Consider the following 19,279-nt stretch of genomic DNA (forward strand, 5'->3'; position numbering starts at 1 on the left):
GAGAGAGAGGAGAGAAAAGAGCTACAGAGAGAGAGAAGAGAAGAGAGCTACAGAGAAAGGAGTAGAAGAGAACAACAGAAATGGGTCAGAAGAGAGCTACAGAAAGAGATGAGAAGAGAGCTAGAGAGAAATGGGAGAAGAAAGCTATGGAGGGAGGGGGAGAAGAGTACAACCAGGAGAGGGTCAGAATAAAGCTACAGAGAGAGAGGGGGGGAGAAAAGAGCTACATGAAGAGAGGAGAAGCGAGCTAGAGAGAGAAAGGAATAGAGCTACAGAGAGTGGGGAGAAGGAAACAACAGAGAGGGGACAAGAAGAGAGCTACAGCGAGAGGGAAAAGAAAGCAACAGCATGAGGGTGAGGAGAGCTACAGAAAGATGATCAGAAGTAAACTACAAAGAGAGGAGAGAAGAGAGCTACAGAGAGAGACAAGAAGAGATCTACACAGAGAGAGGAGAAAAGAACTACAGAGATAGGGAAGAATAGAGCAGAGCTACAGAGAGTGAGTAGGACGATAACAGAAAAAGGGTCAGAAGAAAGCTACAGAGTAAGGGGGGAAAGAGCTACAGGGAAAAGGGAGAAGAAAGCTATAAAGCAAGGGAAGAAGAGAGCTACAAAGAGAAGGGAGAGCTATAGAGAAGTATAAGAAAAGAGCTACAGAGAGAGTGGAGAAGAAAGCTTCAGTGAGAGGCTAGAAGAGAGCAGTGGAAAGAGGGTAAAAAACGCTACAGTGAAAGAGGGTCATAAGAGAGCTACAGAGAGTGAGGAAAATTAGTTACCGAGAGAGAGAAAGAGAGAAGAGAGTTACATAGAGTGGGAGAGAAGATAACAACAGAAAGGTCAGAAGAAAGCTACAGGGAGAGAGAAGAAGAGAACTACTGATGAAGTGTTAGGAGAAAGCTACAGTGGCAAGAAGCGAGCTACAGAGAGAGAGAAGAGGAGAGCTACAGAGAGATGGGAGAATAGAGCTACAATGAGTGGGAAAGAAGAAAGAAGGTCAGAAGAAAGCTATAGGAGTGTCAGGAGAAAGCAACAGAGAGAGGGAAGAAGGGAGTTACAGAGGGAGGGGAAAGAGCTACAGAGAGGGGAGAAAAGAGCAACTGAGAGTGGGGGAGAAGAGAGCAACAGAAAGAGGGGAGGAGAGAACTACAGAGAGTGGGGGGGAGAATAGAGCTACAGAGAAAGAAGTGAAGAGGCCTATAGAGAGAGGGGAGAAAAGAGCTACAAAGTGACAGAGAGAATATTAAAACAGAAAGAGGATCATAAGAAAGGTACAGAGAGGAGAAAAGAGCTACAGAGAGAGAGAGGGGAGAAGAGAGATACAGAGAGAGGATCAGAAGAATGTCCACGGAGAGAGCTAAACAGAGAGATGCAAGAAGAGAGCAACAAAAGAGTGGAGAAGAGAGCTACAGAGGGAGAGAGAGGGGAAAAGAGAGCAACTGAAAGCTACAGTAAAGGGGAGAAGAGAGCTACTGAGACAGGGGAAAAGAGAACTAGAGAGAGAAGGGAGAAGCATGCTACAGAGAGAAAGAGGCAGAAGAGAGCTGCAAAAAGAGGGTCAGAAGAATACTACAGAGAGAGGGGAGAAAGAGTTAAATTGAGATGAGGAGAAGATAATAGCAGAAAGAGGATCAGAAGGAAGCTACAAAAAGAGGGGGTGAAGAAAGATGCAGAGAGTGGGGAGAGGAGAACAATAGAAAGTGGGGGAAATGAGAGTAACAGAAAGAGGGTTAGAAGAAAGCTACTGAGAGAGGGGAGAAGTGAGTTAGAGAGGGAGGAGAAGAAAGCTACCGAGAGAAGAAAACAAACGAAAGTGTGTTCCAATAAAGCTAGAGAGGAAGGAGAAGAGAGCTACAGAGAGTGGGGGAGAAGGGAGCAGCAAACTACAGAGTGAAGGGAGAAGAGAGCTACTGAGGAAGTGGAGAGGAGAGGTGGGGAGAAGAAAACTACAGTGATGGATGTTTTCTGTGAAGTAGATTTTATTTCTTTATTGCCCACCGGGGGGGGGGGGTTACACACAGAGGGGACAAACAAGGGCAGACAAAGGGATTAAGTCGATTACATTGACTCCAGTGTGTAACTAGTACTTATTTAAACGACCCCAAAAGGATGAAAGGTGAAGCCGACCTCAGTAGAATTCGAACTCAGAAAGTAATGGCAGACGAAATACCACGAGGCAGTTTGCCCAGCGTGCTAATGATTCTGCCAGCTTGCCACCCTTTAGATTGCGATGTTTGTTTTATTACCTCCGCCTTGGGTGGAGGCATAGTTTCTAGTCATGTTTGTTTATTTGTCTATCTGTGGACAAGATCTCTAAAGAACCACTGGATGGATTCAGATAAAACTTTCACGGATGTTTGGCCTTGTGACTGGCATGAACTGATTAGATTTTGGGATCAATCCTGTACCGGACAAGGATTCTGGATTATTTGTTATTTTTACTTTACATGGTTATGATCTTATGTTGACTTTCAAGTCTTTCTCAATTATCTCCCTTTAGGCTGTTTCCAAAGTTTTATCTTCGTTTCTCTATTATTAATTTTACTCACATCTCTATCTTAATAGAAACTGATGGATAAACAAATCAAACTACATAAACAAACAGCAGTAAAACCATTCAGAAATTAAATAACACTAACATATTTTTATAATATACTAGCAGAGATACCCGGCGTTGACCATCATCATCATCATCATCATCATCGTCGTTTAGCGTCCGTTCTCCATGCTAGCATGGGTTGGACGGTTCTACTGGGGTCTGTGAAGCCAGAAGGCTTCATCAGGCCCAGTCAAATCTGGCAGTGTTTCTACGGCTGGATGCCCTTCCTAACGCCAACCACTCCGTGAGTGTAGTGGGTGCTTTTTACATGCCACCCGCACAGGTGCCAGACAGAGCTGGCAAACGGCCACGAACGGATGGTGCTTTTTATGTGCCACCGGCACAAGGGCCAGGCGAGGCTGGCAACGGACACGAAACGGGGCGGTGCTGGCAACGGTCGCGAAACGGAAGGTTCTCTTACATGCCACCGGCACTGGTAACACATCTGCAATTTCCATTGATCGATTTCCATGAATTACACTTTTCTGTTATATTTTCTGTAATGAATTGGAATATCTTTGTTTCGAATTTCATCAAAATTGCAGATGAGTGTTATTTCCCTCTTTACACATCCTAAAGAAATTGTAATCATGATACATGTATCTCATACTACTGATTTTTATGCACATAAAAATTCCAGTCTTATTGAACCTGTCAAAAAGATTTTGCTCCTGAAAAATGGAGGTCATGGAGCTCAAAAATGTGGGAGTTAAGGCCCCTATTGGGGGTGAGTGTCTTAATGTCAACCAGAGAAGTTGAATTATTGAGAATCTTTTTAACTAGGATCTTATATCTATTGTTTGAATTTCTTTGAAATAGGAAATATATGTTCACTGGGTTTGTAAAAGAGAGCAAAGCTACAGGAAACCAAAAGACAAATGATCACAATAAGCAGTCAGCTACCCTACCCTAGTCGTTACCACTCCTAATGTAGGATTCCTCACCATCCAGGAGACAGGCACAGCCGTAAGATGCATTACGAATCTATAGTAATTGGAAGGGCGTGACCCAACTGAAATCAACATTAACAACTGTGTGACGTGAGGGCTAAAGGGAAATGAAAGTGTCACCTCTGGAGTTTGCAAATGAACACTATACTGATACGTAACTGGACAGAATAAATTTAAAATCTATAAATGTCTTTGAATAACCAGTCACTCATCTGGGAAGGCCTTGAAATCAATGTTACCATCTGGGGACTATGTGTGACCCAGTGATAATAAAAAGACTGAAAGGAGATCTACAATCAAATAACTTTACTCAACACCTTGCAACTGAATCTGTGGAGGCAAAGATGCCTCTCATTTACTTGACAATTTATGCAGCACTTTGCAGAAATCACAATGTAAGTGTATGGTAAAGCAAACTGTTACACTGTTGTACCATTGAATTACAAATAATGCTCATCTTTTATGCTCAGGTAACCTACAGCTTCAAAGAGCGCAACTGTATTCGCTTTTTGCTTAGATAAAATGACTAAATTGTGGGTGTTAAGTCCACATAGAGGGGTCTTTCTAACTTGTAAGAAGATGAAATTTTATAAATATTACTTCAGACTGTGCACAAGTCACCTGAATCAATTCCTCCAGGTCCATTGTGAGTCGAACAACATTGTGACTGATGAACAATGCTGATAGAAAGAAAGGAGTGTGGGGATGTGCTAAACTACTTTTAATAAACAAAGCCGTCCTGTCTGAAGTAAGAAAACAACGCAGAAATCTTGTGACAGTATGGCTTGTCTATAAGAAGGCATTCGACTCTATCCCTCATTCATGGCTGTTGAAGTGCCTACACCTGGCAAAGGTACCTTCCACTCTAATTGTGAGTCTCTGTAGAGAGACTCACAAAGACATGGACAACAGTTCTCACCCTTCCAACAGAGAACACAATAATTGTTTCTGATAGTAAAGGCATTTCAAAGGGAATATTCCAGGGAGATGGTCTTTCTGTACTTCTTTTCCTTTTGCCACTGAATCCATAATCGTTCCTACTGCAGAAAACAAATGGCTACATGCTAGGATCTTCAACTGCTAGAAGTATCAATGAAACTCATAATTTCTTTGTAGACAACATCAAGATCTATGCTAAAAGCATTGACAATGCCAAAATACAAACTGGAATTAGTAACATTTTCAGCGGATATAGGCATGGAATTTGGCCAACAGAAATGTTTGTATTTGGTCATAGAACGAGGAAAGTCAGTCCCCCAAACCCCAAACCTGTGCATCAACAGTCTCTCTATCTCCCCCATTCCACACAAAGAATGTTACAAATACCTAGGGCACATATATGAAAGCACTGAGAATAAAAATAGTGTGACCTGAGAATGTTACACCAGACTTAGGACAATATGGTAGTCAGAACTCTCCTCTAGCAACAAAACAATATCCCACAATGCATTTGCAATACCAGTGCTGACCCCCAACATTTGGGATACTTGATTGGTCTGCAGAGGAAATCCACTCCATACATATTAAAACCTGCAAAACCCTGACACCAACTGGGAACTTCCAAAGAAACAGTGATGTGGACAGACTCTACCTAAGAAGAAATGAAGGTGGTGGAGGCCTGAAATCAGTGCAGACGGCCTTTGAGTGAAGACCACTACATCACATCATGCTTTGAAGGCTACGTGTTTGCAATCCAGGAAGAGGAGATTGCCCCAAAGTACCTGGTGAACAAGAGAGACAGTGATGCTCTTGTCATCCCAAAGTGCAACCGCATGTGTAGGCTATGTCATGTTTCAGTGGAAGACGTCATGCATGTGATTAGCAGCTGCCTTAAAATGTCTTCATGGTACTACTGTATTGTAGACTATATGTATGTACATAGCAGATAAGAGGTAGCCTTTGATCACTATTTGGTTCCTGTTGTGTCCACTACTCTGATTAGTTGGTGTTGGCACAATTATGTCTCTTACCTGATTGCACCAACTGCTGCATATTACTAAGATCACATGGGACAACCTTTCCCAAACCCTATTTTGAGCCTGCTACATTATATAAAAACTCAGTTTTTCCCTCAATACATGTCTTTAGTTCCTGACCTTTTAAGGTAAAGCCACTGACCACATAGACAGCCAGTTCCAGCGATGACACCAGACAACATGCTACCACAGCAGCTATGTTGAGGCTCACCAACTTCATCCAACAGCATTCTGCAACCTCGATCTCTGTCGCCACCATCATCCTAATGTCAACATCTCCACATACACAACTCAGCAAGCAACTCACCCAGGTTCCAAAACTTCTTTGTTTGTGAGTTACTTCACCATGGATCAACAGTGAAGATATAACCTGCAAGAACTCCTGTACCAAGTGACTCAGGTAGCAACAGCATCACAGCCACAACTTCACGTATGACATGTACCTGTCACCAGCTCAGCATCATGGCTGCAACTTCTTTATGCAGTATTTCAACTACCGTGTACTAACTATGAACTGGTATTATTTATCTTACTTGTGTCTATGAACATTCTCCTCATTTCTCTTTATAGACTCTTTCCCTGTCTTCTTCTTCATTGCCATCCTTATATGTTCTTAACACACACATATATCTATGCTTACACACACACACTTTGTTCTCATAATGGCCTGCCTATTATTCTGTATACATGATGCACACACAGACATACATATTAATATATCAATAAATCTTCCCTTAATCATTCTACTTGGTTGTGTCTCCTTTTTCTCTCTGGCAAATAATTGTACTAGTCCAATATATATTTATTGTAAGAGCTGTGTGATGTACTAAAGAGCCATTCTTGTTACCTCGCATCACACTGTCCTTACACTACTTCCCTATGCAGAATGATGTTGTTACTAAAACAATTTACAACACCATCCATAAAAAAGACTGTCCTGAAATAAACTTTGAAAACCCATATGCTATGGAATACATTCATAAGCACCAACCCAAGGAATACTGGTGGAATATTCCCATCAAAACTTCAGTCAAATGTAAGCGTAACAGACTGGATATTGTTGTTTGGGACAGAGGGGCAAAGGTATGTACCATCATAGAGGTCAGCTGCCCTGCAGATATAAATATCTCTTTGAAAATCAAAGAAAAAGAAGATATCCATGGACAACTGCTTCGAAACCTCCAGCTTCTATATCCAGACTATGAATTCATATTCATACCAATAATAATTGGAGCACTAGGTTTCGTTAGTAAATGCTTAAGGGTGAATCAGGACGAATTGGGATTTTCAGAAAGAGAAAGTAACCATCTAATTTGTACATTACAAGTGCAATCTGCAAGTGGAACAGTAAAAACATGCAAGACTTTTCTCAAGTTCCAAATGTGAATTTGTCGGTGTTAACCACATCCCAAAGATGTAGTAGTCTTGTATCTTTGTTCAAAACTGGCTGCCTCATCATGGAAGATTTATAATAATTAAAAAACAGAAGAGACACACACATATATATATATATATATATATATATAATATATATATAATAAATATTAGGGAATAAATCCAAATTTACAGGGAAAAAATCAGATTTAGGATTAAATCCAATTTTATAGTAAAATATTATAAAATATTATTAGAGACAAAACCACTATTTTGCAAAACAAACAAGGAAAGACTTAATCAATACATAAAATTTTAATAAATAGTCAAAAAAACCGCCACTACAATCGTTTCTTGTCTTGATCGACAATCTTCAGGTGGACTTCCAATCTAAAAAATCAATATTTTAAAATATAAAAATAATAATTTTAAAATAATTAAAGTATGAATGAAAAAATATAAGTATATAATCCATATATAACCTATATATAATCCATATATAATCAATATATAAACAATATATAAACTAAAAAAACCTATCAACAATTAAATATAAAATATAAAATATAAGATATAAAAATAAAACAAAACAAAAAAAAAATAATAAAATATAATAATAAACTATATATACACCCATACACATATACCTAATTATATATAACCATATCTAACTACATACACTAAATCACACACCTATATATATATCCCTATACATACACATAAAAACGTCTAGGCAACTATAAATAAATAAAATAGCTAAATACTTCAACACAATACTTATTCATACTCCCACACACACACACATACAACCCACATTCACGCTCTAGAAAACGGACATCACTCAAAACTATGAACGGAGAAATGGAATAAATGGAATTAAAAATTATATTCACTTGGTAAAACGAACACTACTTAAAAATTATGAATGAAACAATGCAATAAAACAACAGACATCGCAAATAGACACAAATTACTACGAATTCCTTAACAAACCTACCATGATAAACCAAAACTCATAAAAAATATAATGAAAATCTCCCTTTACTAAACTCTATAACAAACCTATATAGCAATCCCCCTAACCTAAACATTCACACAAATACACACACGTAACCACACACCCACGACATATACAAATACCCACACCACTTACACATACCAATACATACATATAAACCTCAACATATACTCCAAAAACCCACTCAACCCCACACAGACAAATAAACACAAAAATTATAAATGGATTCTTTTATAAAACTACCATGATAAGCTAAAACTCACAAAACAGAAATGATAAAACCTCCCTTTACTAAACACTATAACATACTTATATAGCAATTCCTTTAACCTATACATTCACACACAAAAACACACGTAAACCACACACCCATAACAAATACAAACACCCACCCCACTCACACACACCCACAAGTACATATAAGCCTCAACATATACACCAAACAAAATTACTTTACCAAGGAACTTAACATATGTATAAAAAGTATAACCGCTCTGGAAACGAACATCTCTAAATTAATGAATGGAGAAATGAATAAATGGAATTAAAAATAATATTCACGTGGCAAAACGAACACCACTCAAAAATTATGAATGAAACAATGTAATAAAACAACCAACATCGAAAATAGACAAATTACTACGAATTCCCTAAAAAAACCATGATAAACCAAAACTCTTAAAAACATATAACGATAAAACCTCCCTTTGCTAAACCCTATAACAAACTTATATAGCAATCCCCCTAACCTAAACATTCACACACAAATACACACACGTAAACCACAGACCCACGACTTATACACATACCTATACTAACTTTAAACCTCCATATACACCAAAACCCACTCCCTCCCACACAGACAAATTAACACATACATCCCAAAACCTAAATAACAAACCCATATACACATTCACACACAAAACACACACACACGCAAAACACACACACACAACAGATACATATACTCCCTCACATATACGCATATACATACTCACTAAACTCGATATATACAACAATATTTACACACCCCACTCATACAGATAAATAAATTATACAACTAAAAACTCGCACACAATCTCATATACATAAACACTCCTATGAAAACAACATTAAATACATCGTAATTAACCAGAATATCAAAATAACAATATGACATAAGGATAAATAAAATACATACTTACAATTCAGTGTCAAATTATGAAGTGAAAATATACTAGCATTATGACCCGTCGTTGCTGGGTTATAGTACTAGTGCATGTATATATGTGTATATATATCTGTACATATTACATGTACATCTATATATATACATCTACACATAAAATACAAAATATAAAGTTATATCTTGATATCGCTAGTGATAACAATACTCAAAATATATAACAAACTGGATCTTGCAATTTCGATCAATTGTATCTTTTCCTCCCTCTTGTATAGAAGTGTGGCTACAATCCAGCCTACCTCTACTTCTGAGGGGACACTTTAAATTTTTATCTGGGATGTAGGACGTCCCAGATATAAAGGTGAAAATAAAATATTTCCACTTTGCAAGGTTCGAGTCGAGTACTCCCTTGCATGCTCTGTTGACTTGAACCTTGCTTCTATTGTGGCGATTTACCGCGACTATCTTTCATAGTCGCACCAAGACACTTTTCGATGGTGCTTTCCTCCAGGTGTTCAAATCTTTTTTTTCTCTACATTGTATACGTTATAGACAATAGTCTTTTCTTTAATTTAATTTTTTATTTTGTCTGGTGGTGTTATCCTAGATTCACCGTCTTTGTCGGTAATCAATCCGAAATAGGTTTGTATTTCTTCCATTTTAATTTTAATGATTTCGCGCCCGCTGACGGCTGCAGCGAAATTCCTTTTTGGACTTTCTTCTATCGAAGGCATTCTAACGAAAATGCTTCTGTGTAAACGGTGAAAATATTGTCAATTTCCCCAAATGGGGATACAATTCAATTTTTAAACAATAACCAAAGCTCCTTCTCCCAAAGGGGGAGGGTTACAGTTTACAATTATTTAACAAATGCAACACAACAACGTTTCCCTTACGAGGAACCAACAAACGTGATAACAATAATTAAACAGTAATAATAATAACAACAGTACGCAGTTGAAGCTATAGTCCTTTATGTATAATAGTCCATCTGGACTATTCCATTTCTGCATGCTAATTTTATTTTCAATTTATTCCCATTCATGTGAAACCACTTATTCAAGTTCAAGTCATTGATGCAATTTTATACCAATTGCTATTTTTACTTTTGTTATGTTACGATTATATTATACTTTAGTTTGATTTTAATTATTACTTACTACATATAATTCAATTGTTATTATTATTTTTATTGTTAAAGTGAAAGCATCTGACATAAAATAGAGAAATATTTTTGTTTTACTTTTAACACGTAATACTGAAATAGTGGAGAAGATATGATATTGCTATGGGCTCGCTCTAGGCAAGAAGTTGAACATGTTTTTTGCCCATGAAACTACATAGGCCCCAAGTAAGGCATGTGTAAAATTTGAATGAAATTGTTTGTGTAGTTCTCAAGTTTTAGGGAAACACACAGACGGACGGACAGACAGACAGACAGACACACATTCTCAGTTTTATATATATAGAGATATACATGTACATAATCATACATACATACAAAGTGATAGAATAATGTGATCCCTAAAGATCTTAACACAGGAAGTTACGAAAGCATGCTTGCAACTTGTATAGGTGACAAAAGGGGGATAACATATGATGAACAAAGTTTATTATCTGACATATTATACACTTTGCCCCATATCAAAATAAATGGAAATTTGAATGCGATAACTCTTGCTAAACCATGTGGTGTATAGTGGTGCTCATCGTACTGAAGTTACCATCTAACTATATACACAGATATATATTAAGAAAAAGGAAGTAGTCAGAATACTGGATAATTATTTATTTAGGGCTTTCATATTTTTTTGAGATATTTATCAAGAATCATTTAGTTACAGAAAATTCATGGTTTTATACATATGAGGGTTTGTTAAAAAAATCTGGAGTTGAATTGCAAAGAGAAAGTTCTTTTTATTTTGAATCTATGTATGTGTGTATAAGTTTTTGTGGTGAATTTTTGGAGGCTTGGTTAGACAGATAAAAAGAGCAAAAGAAATAAAGAAATGAAAAGATAAGAAGGAAGAAAGAAAAAGAGAAAGACAACTTTCCTTTCATTTTTTTCTGGGTAATAACCAAAATTCTGACTACTTCCTTGTTCTTAATACATAAAATCTATACACCACTTCAAACAGTATATATATATATATTGTAGTTTCAGCTCAGAGCTGTGGCCCTGCCATTTTGCTACACTGTTATTATTGAGAGCTTCCTCTAATATGTGGCATTTGGTGACTAAGAGAGTTTGATATTGCTGCCCTCATTTGTACCTCTTGCCACGAGATAGGTTTCTTTGGGACTCTCAACAGGAAGAGATCCAGTTTTCATTTGAAAACGCCTACATTCACTTTGTGTTGGTCCCTCAGGTTCTTTCAGAGAATAATAAAAAGCTGTGGGCCCTTGAAACCCAGGCTTTTGCAGAAGCTGGTCCTGAAGCGTGATGGCATTGCTGGGATCTTTGGCACTGTGCAGCGTCGTCCCGTTCTGGCATTGGTGTAGCTGTCAATGCCAAAATTTGGCACAATTCCTTCCAGGATCTTCCAGACATATATTACTGCATACCTCTCCCGTCTTCTCTCCAGGGATTAGAGTCTTAGCTGTTTCAACCTTTCCCAGTAGCTGAGCTGTTGCAAAGAGACGATCTTCTTTGTGAATCTTCTCTGGATTGCTTCAAGGTCCGCTGTTAATTTTACACTGTTGGGTGACGATTGCTGGGAGCAGTTGTCCAGGTAGCTGAGGATAAATGTGTACACACACACACACTCACACACACACACAAACACACACACATATATATATACATATACATATATATATACATACATGCATACATACATACATACATACATTTATATACACACACACACACCACACACACACACACATATATATATATATATATATATATATATATATATCTGAGGCCATCATCATCATCATAATCTTTTAACATCTGTTTTCCATGCCAGAAATGGGTTGGATGGTTTGATGTCAGTGCTCTAATGTCTGCTTTGGTAGGAGTTCATCACCACACCCACTAGCACCACCACCATCACAACCATTATCTCACCAACACCCCCACTACAACTATTACTAGACTACAGTGCTGTGTTTTATATTTCAATATTTGTTGTCTAAACCCCAAAATTAGTCAAAATATTCCTGCATTGTTTTTTTTTTAAACTTTCAACAGAAAGGGTTCATAATTTTATTTTAATTCTGAAATATTTGATTTCTGTTTGAACTTTAGAACCAATCCCAGATACATGGTCACCAATGGAAGATGGGGAATTAATTAAAATTGTTCCAGTCAAAAATGGACCAGAATATGATGACATCCAGGCCACTTTCAGTCGGAATTTGCCTTCCTATCGTATAATCAAAGTTTGTATTTTCTACTTCTATTTATTGTTTGTATAAAAGATTTAAATCTCATTACATCAACCTATTTTGGATGGCTTATTGTCATCATCATCATCATCATTGTTAGCATAGGTTGGCTGGTTTGACAAGAGTTAGCCAGCTTGAGGGCTCTCCAGGCTCCATTTGTCTGTTTTGGCATTGTTTCTATAGTTAGATGCCTTTTCTAATGACAACCACTTTACATGGCACCAGCACACATGAGCCTGCAAGATTAGGATCTCGCAGCTGAGAAAGGGATGTAGAAGATGTGCCTGTACGCATAGTTGGCCATGATATTACTTAGCTCAGCAAACTGTCAAAGTCTTGGTTCCTTGTCATCTCTGTGAGGCCCAACGTCTGAAAATCCTTTCTCACCACTTCATCACAGCCCAAGTCTCACTGCCATGTCGCATAGCTATTCATACACAGGCATCATGCAACCTGCCTTTATTCTGAGGGAAAGGCCCTTTGTTACAAACAAAGTTTGAAATATTAGGTTTAGCTCTGAGCTTTGGCCAACCCATTTTTATTCTAGCCACTACACAACATTTGGTATCAAATAAAACCAAAAGCAGATAAGGTTGGTGGATTTCACCACAAACGTTATTTCCTTGTCAAAGAAGTGAACTGATTGTTTTTTCATAAATGTATTTTCCTTTTCTACAGATTGAGAGAATTCAAAATAAAACATTGTACCAGGGATACCAAGCATTGAAAAGAAAATTTGAGGTAGAAAATCCAAACATTACAAATGAAGTTGATGGCCTTTGGCATGGTACTGCTGAAGGATCTATTGATGGAATAAATAAATCAGGATTCAACCGTAGCTATTGTGGTAAAAACGGTAAGTATATTATAATCAACATCATCATCATCATCTACCCACCCTTCCTATTGTCCTGAGCTGGACAGTCACTCTCCACATTGATTGCTGTTTAGAATCCTTTCTCACACAGAGAGGACAGAGGAAGACCAAAGGTCTCGGTCGTTAGTCATTACCTCTGTGAGGCCCAAAGTTCGAAGATCATGCTTCACCACCTCATCTTATGTCTTCTTGGGTCTACCTCTACCACAGGTTCCCTCCACAGTTAGAGTTTGCCACTTTTTTACACAGCTGTTCTTGTCCAAACGCATCACATGACCATACCAGCACAGTCGTCTCTCTTGTACACCACATCTGATTCCTCTTATGCCCAACTTTTCCCTCAAGATACTTACACTCTGTCGAACATGCACACTGATATTGCACATCCAACGGATCATGCTAGCTTCATTTCTTTCAAGCCTACACATGTCCTCAGCTGTCACAGCCCATGTTTTACTGCCATGCAGCACAGCTGTTTGCATACAGGCATCAATCTGCCTTTCACTCTGAGAGAGAGAGAGGCCCTTTGTTGTCAGCAGATGTAGGAGCTCTATGAACTTTGCTCAGCCTATTCTTATTCTCACAACTATGCTCTCAGAGCATCCAACTCCGCTACTGACTTGGTCACCTAGGTAACGGAAGTTATCAACTTCTTCTAGCTTCCCCCACTGGCATGTGATGGAGTCTATTTTCTGTATATTTTTAGTGTTTATTGTACTTTTCCACTTTTCACACACAAAAGATATTTTCTCTGTTTTAATCATTCTCTGATATTGCTGCACCTTTTATGAGTCCATAGCTTACACTCTGTACATCTTATGGAATTTCTACCTATGCCTCTTCTATGGATAGAGCAGGGCTATCAACCAGAAAAAAATTGTAATTTGTCTGCTCCCCTACTTACTAAGACTTTAGTTTTGCTAAGTTAATTTGATTCTAGTCCTTGTTTCCACACCTGAAATTTCTTCTCTAGTTCTGGTAGTGATTCAGCTATAAGAGCAAGGTCATCAGTATAGAGGAGATCCCAGGGGCAGCCTGTCTTAAATTCTTCTGTTATTGCCTGGAGGACTATGATGTGCAAACGGGGGCTGAGGACTGATCCTTGATGAACTCCAACTTGTTGTCTGAATTCCTTGTTATATTTATTGCTAACTTTCATCTTACTGACAGTTTCACTGTACATGGCTTGTACAGCTCTCACCAACCACTTATCTGCCCTGAGCTCCCTCATTGACCACCAGATAAGGAAGCAGACAAAATCCAGGTACAGAAGTTTAATTTTGATTAAATACTTCTGCAGTTGCCTAACCAGGAATATGGCATCAGTCGTGATCTTTCCTGGCACAAATCCAAACTGCATTTCATCTATGCTAACTCTCTTCCTGATTAATTGAGGTGTGACACTTTCTGTGACTTTCACCATTTGATCCAGCAATCCGATGCCTCTGTAATTATTTGTGTCTAAGGCATGTTCCACAATTGACAGCTCTAGTGAAATGCTTAGATTTATCTTTTAAATACCCAGCAAAAGGCTGCAGCAGGTTGAATCTTATGAGCTGTATTATGACCAATCAGCATGTGGCTTCAATGTCACAGTTTGGTGGGTGCACCAACTACATTCTAATAGTATTTTGACCTATCAGTATGTGGCTTAGATGTCACAGCTTGGTAGGTACATCAAAGATTCTTTACTTTGACTGCACCTAAAGGAATAATTGTTTGGCTATATTTTGGAATGTTGTAAACAACATTCTTGTTTTCATTGAATTCTTTTGTTATTATTCCAGAAATATTTACATTTCAATTTAGTCTATGGTCATATGCTCAGTGCTACTACCATCCTAATCATCACCTTTTTTTTTTTGTTGTTGTTAGAGGTGGTAGTGGTGGTATCAGTGGCTGCAGCAGTACTATTTATTATTATTATCAGCATCATCATTATAATTATCACCATTACTATAACTGTCCATTTAAAACAGGTTCGAATTTATCAATAGAATTCTTTTCTCTGACTTTTCTCTCAAGTTTACTTGTGTTGTATAGTTTACAGAATGGAAATATTATAAACATTTTCTACTTACATGTTGCCACTTGGTTGTTTAAAGGGATCTGATCAACATATGTCTCTTGGTAGATAAAGCAATTAAAGACATGAAGACAGGGAAAGCCCCCCCCCCAGCCCTTCAGGAATCACTGCAGAGATGCTTCAAACATCTGGTGGTGTAGGTTATGGTCTAGTCACCCATATAGTCAATCAGTTGGTCCATGAAGGAGCCATACCCAATGACTGGTGTAGCAGCACTATAGTCAACTGCTACAAAGGTAAAGGTGACATATTACATAGGAATAATAAGGCGGCGAGCTGGCAGAAACGTTAGCACGCCGGGCAAAATGCGTAGCCATATTTCGTCTGCTGCTACATTCTGAGTTCAAATTCCGCCAAGGTCGACTTTGCCTTTCATCCTTTCGGGGTCGATAAATTAAGTACCAGTTAAGCACTGGGGTCGATATAATCGTCTTAATCCATTTATCTGTCCTTGTTTGTTCCCTCTGTGTTTAGCCCCTTGTGGGTAATAAAGAAACCATTAAATAGGAATAATTACAGAAGTATCAAATTGTTGGTTCAAGTGATGAAAGTTGAGGAAAGAGTTATAACCCAACTAATCAGGGAGAGAGTTAGTCTAGATGAGATGCAGTTTGGCTTTGTGCAAGGTAGAAGCACCACTGATGCTAAATTTCTGGTAAGGCAACTGCAGGAGAAATACCTAGCCAAATACCTCTGTACTTGGCTTTTGTTGACTTGGAGAAAGCCTTTGACAGAGTCCCCCGATCTGTTATCTGGTGGTCAATGCAGAAACTAGGAATAGATGAGTGGTTGGTGAGAGTTGTATAAACCACGTACAGAGATGCTACCAGTAAGGTGAAGGTGGGCAACGAGTACAGTGAAGAATTCAGGGTAGAAGTAGGGGTTTACCAAGGATTTATCCTAAGCTTTCTCTTGTTCCTCATAGTCCTCCAGACAATATCAGAGGAATTAAACACAGGCTGTCCCTGGTAACTCCTCTATGCCGATGACCTTGCTCTTATAGCTGAATCACTACCAGAACTACAGAAGTTCCAGGTATAGAAGCAAGATCTAGAATCAAAGGGCCATAAGAGTTAATCTAACCTTTGGACACATAAAAGGTGCAGCAATATCAGAGGAAGGTTAACAGGTAAAACAGCTTTTGTATGTGGAAGATGCACTCGTACAATAAACACTGAAAACGTACAGAAAATAGACTCCATCAATTGCCATGGAAGTAAGCTAGAGGTAGTAGATTGCTTCTGTTACCTAGGTAACCAAGTTAGTAGCAAAGATGGATGCTCTGAGAATAACATTAAGATGGGCAAAGTTCAGACAGCTCCTATCCGTGCTCACAACAAAAGGCCTCTCCCTCACAGTGAAAGGCAGATTGTATGATGCCAGTGTATGAACAGCTATGCTACATGGCAGTGAAACATGGGCTGTGACACCCAAGGAAATGTGTAGGCTTGATGACATTGCACTGGATGTGCAAAGTCAGTGTGCATGTTCGACAGTATGTAAACATCTTGAGAGAAAAGTTAGGCATAAGAGGCATCAGATGTGATGTACAAGAGAGATGAATGCACTGGTATGGTCATGTGATGTGTTTGGACGAGGACAGCCATGTAAAGAAGTGCTGATCTCTGTGGTAGAGGTAGACCCCAAGATGACATGGGATGAGATAGTGAAGCATGATCTTCAAACTTTGGGCCTTACAGAAGCAATGACTAGTGACTGAGAGCTTTGGCAAAAGGCTGTGTTTGAGAAGACCTGTCAAGCCAAGTGAAATCAGTTGTGGCTGATGCTGGTGTTATGTAACTGCCACCCATGCTGGTGGCACACAAAGAGCACCTTTTGAGTGTTGGGCCTCACAGAGGCAGTGACAAAGACCTTTGTCCTTATGATATGCTTGAGAAGAAGACTCATCAAGCCAAGTGAAATCGCAGTTGTGGCAGATACTGGTGGCACAAAAGCACCTTCCAAGTGTTGGGCCTCACAGAGGCAATGACTGACACCTTTAGCATTATGTTGCACTTGAGAAGACCCATCAAGCAAGATAAAACCACAGTCGTGGCAGATACTGGTGTCATGTAAATTGCACCTGTGTTGATGGCTTGAAAAAACACCCATTACACTTTCGGAGTAGTTAGTGTTAGGAAGGGTATCCAGCGGTAGAAACCATGCCAAATCAGACTGGAGTCTGGTGCAGCCTTCCACCATGCCAGCCCTGGTCAAACCATCTGACCCATACCAGCATGGACAATGGACATTAAATGATGACGATGATGTTGATGAATTTGGACATTTTGAGCCTACACTCTTCAACAGAAAGGAATAAGAGAAAATAACCAGAAACTGAATATTCAGTGTTACTACTGTTTTAACCCTAGGTAGATCTGCCAGCTGGTTATAAGTGCAGCCTGTTCCCTGTATATAACTTTACTTGTAGTTACTACTCTCACCCTTTATTGAGATTTTACAACTAGCTACTTTGCTTATATATTTATCTTTTTTTTCTTTCTTTATTTTTAGCCACCGCATTTGGGAATGGAGTTTATTTTGCCAGACGCATCCGTTATTCTGCAAATGATAAATATTCTGTTCCTGACGCTAACAAAACAAAGAGAATATACAAATGCAGTGTTCTTGTGGGAAGAATGATGCAAGGACACCGGAGATTAAAAGTTTTACAGGATTCTTACAATTCTGCTGTTGATGATATTCAAAGACCCAGGATTTATGTTGTTTTCCATGACTTTCAGGCATATCCTAATTATTTGATTACATTCTCTGTTTGAAAATGAAGTCTTTCGTAACACTAAAACTATTCAAATTTGTATACGCTGAAACTATGCAGACTTGTCACACTAAAACTACATGTAATCAACAGTATCTGACCTTGATTGTTTTTGCACAAAATAATTATGTGTGAGCAAAATCCATATGGTTAAGTAACCATGTCCTTCATGAGCATGTGCAAAAACTTTCATGCCTGCAGTGACACATTGAGTACAGACGTGGAGAGTGTGCTGTGTGACTTTCCTTTTTTGAGTGAAGATAACTGAGAGCATTGAGCAAAGATACTCAATCAAATTCTGCCCAAAACTTGGTGATACGCCAGCCCAAACTATCGAGAAGATTCAGGTGTTTGGAGATGATGCCAGGGGGAAAACACAAATGAAGGAATGGTTCAGCCAGTTCAAAGATGGCTGCACCTCAGTGGACAGTGAGCCATGAATATGCACCACAAGGTCAGACAATTAACAAAGAATACTACGTGGGTATTCTTCATCACCTTTGTGAAACTGTGTGACAAAAACAACCCGACCTGTGGGCAGCAAAGAACTGACAACTCCAACATGACAATGCACCCACTCCTTCTACCTACATCGTCCAAGCATCAAGCAAAACACACCACTTGTTCATCAGGCTTCCTACTTCCCAGACTTGGCTCTGTGTGACTTTTCGCTGTTCCCAAAGCTCAAAATAACATTCAAAGAGGGAAGATTTGAGTCAACAGAAGACATTAAACAAAATTCAACATCACAGCTCTACGGAATCCTCAAAAGTGGTTTCCAGAAATGTTTCCGGCAGTAGCAGGAACACTGGCTGAAGTATGTAGACTCCCAAGGCAAATACTTTGAAGGGGACGAAATCAAAATGGTGAATCTTTTAATAATACTTATCTTTTGGATATTTTTTGACTACACCTCATATTCAGATTTTTAACACTAAAACTATTCAAATTTGTAATGGCTCAGTGGTTAGAACATTGGGCTCCCAAACACGAGGTAGTGAGTTCAATTCCTGGTCTGGGCTGTGTGTTGTATTCTTCAGCAAAACATTTTATTTCATGTTGCTC

At 38.6% G+C, this 19,279-nt stretch overlaps 1 protein-coding gene across 1 annotated transcript in view; it reads left to right on the forward strand.

Moving 5' to 3' along the window:
• LOC118761266 (protein mono-ADP-ribosyltransferase PARP14-like) overlaps window positions 1-18,953 on the forward strand; it is a 38,022-nt gene extending 19,069 nt beyond the window's left edge. The window contains exons 3-5 of the mRNA XM_036499032.1: window positions 12,333-12,466; window positions 13,151-13,328; window positions 17,950-18,953. Coding sequence (XP_036354925.1) covers window positions 12,333-12,466; window positions 13,151-13,328; window positions 17,950-18,215 — 578 coding nt within the window. The 3' untranslated portion in view covers window positions 18,216-18,953. The remainder of the gene's footprint in view (window positions 1-12,332; window positions 12,467-13,150; window positions 13,329-17,949) is intronic.
• The last annotated feature ends 326 nt before the right edge of the window (window positions 18,954-19,279 follow it).

The sequence above is a fragment of the Octopus sinensis genome, unplaced genomic scaffold (assembly GCF_006345805.1).
Source record: "Octopus sinensis unplaced genomic scaffold, ASM634580v1 Contig11185, whole genome shotgun sequence".
Taxonomy (NCBI): Eukaryota; Metazoa; Mollusca; class Cephalopoda; order Octopoda; family Octopodidae; genus Octopus; species Octopus sinensis.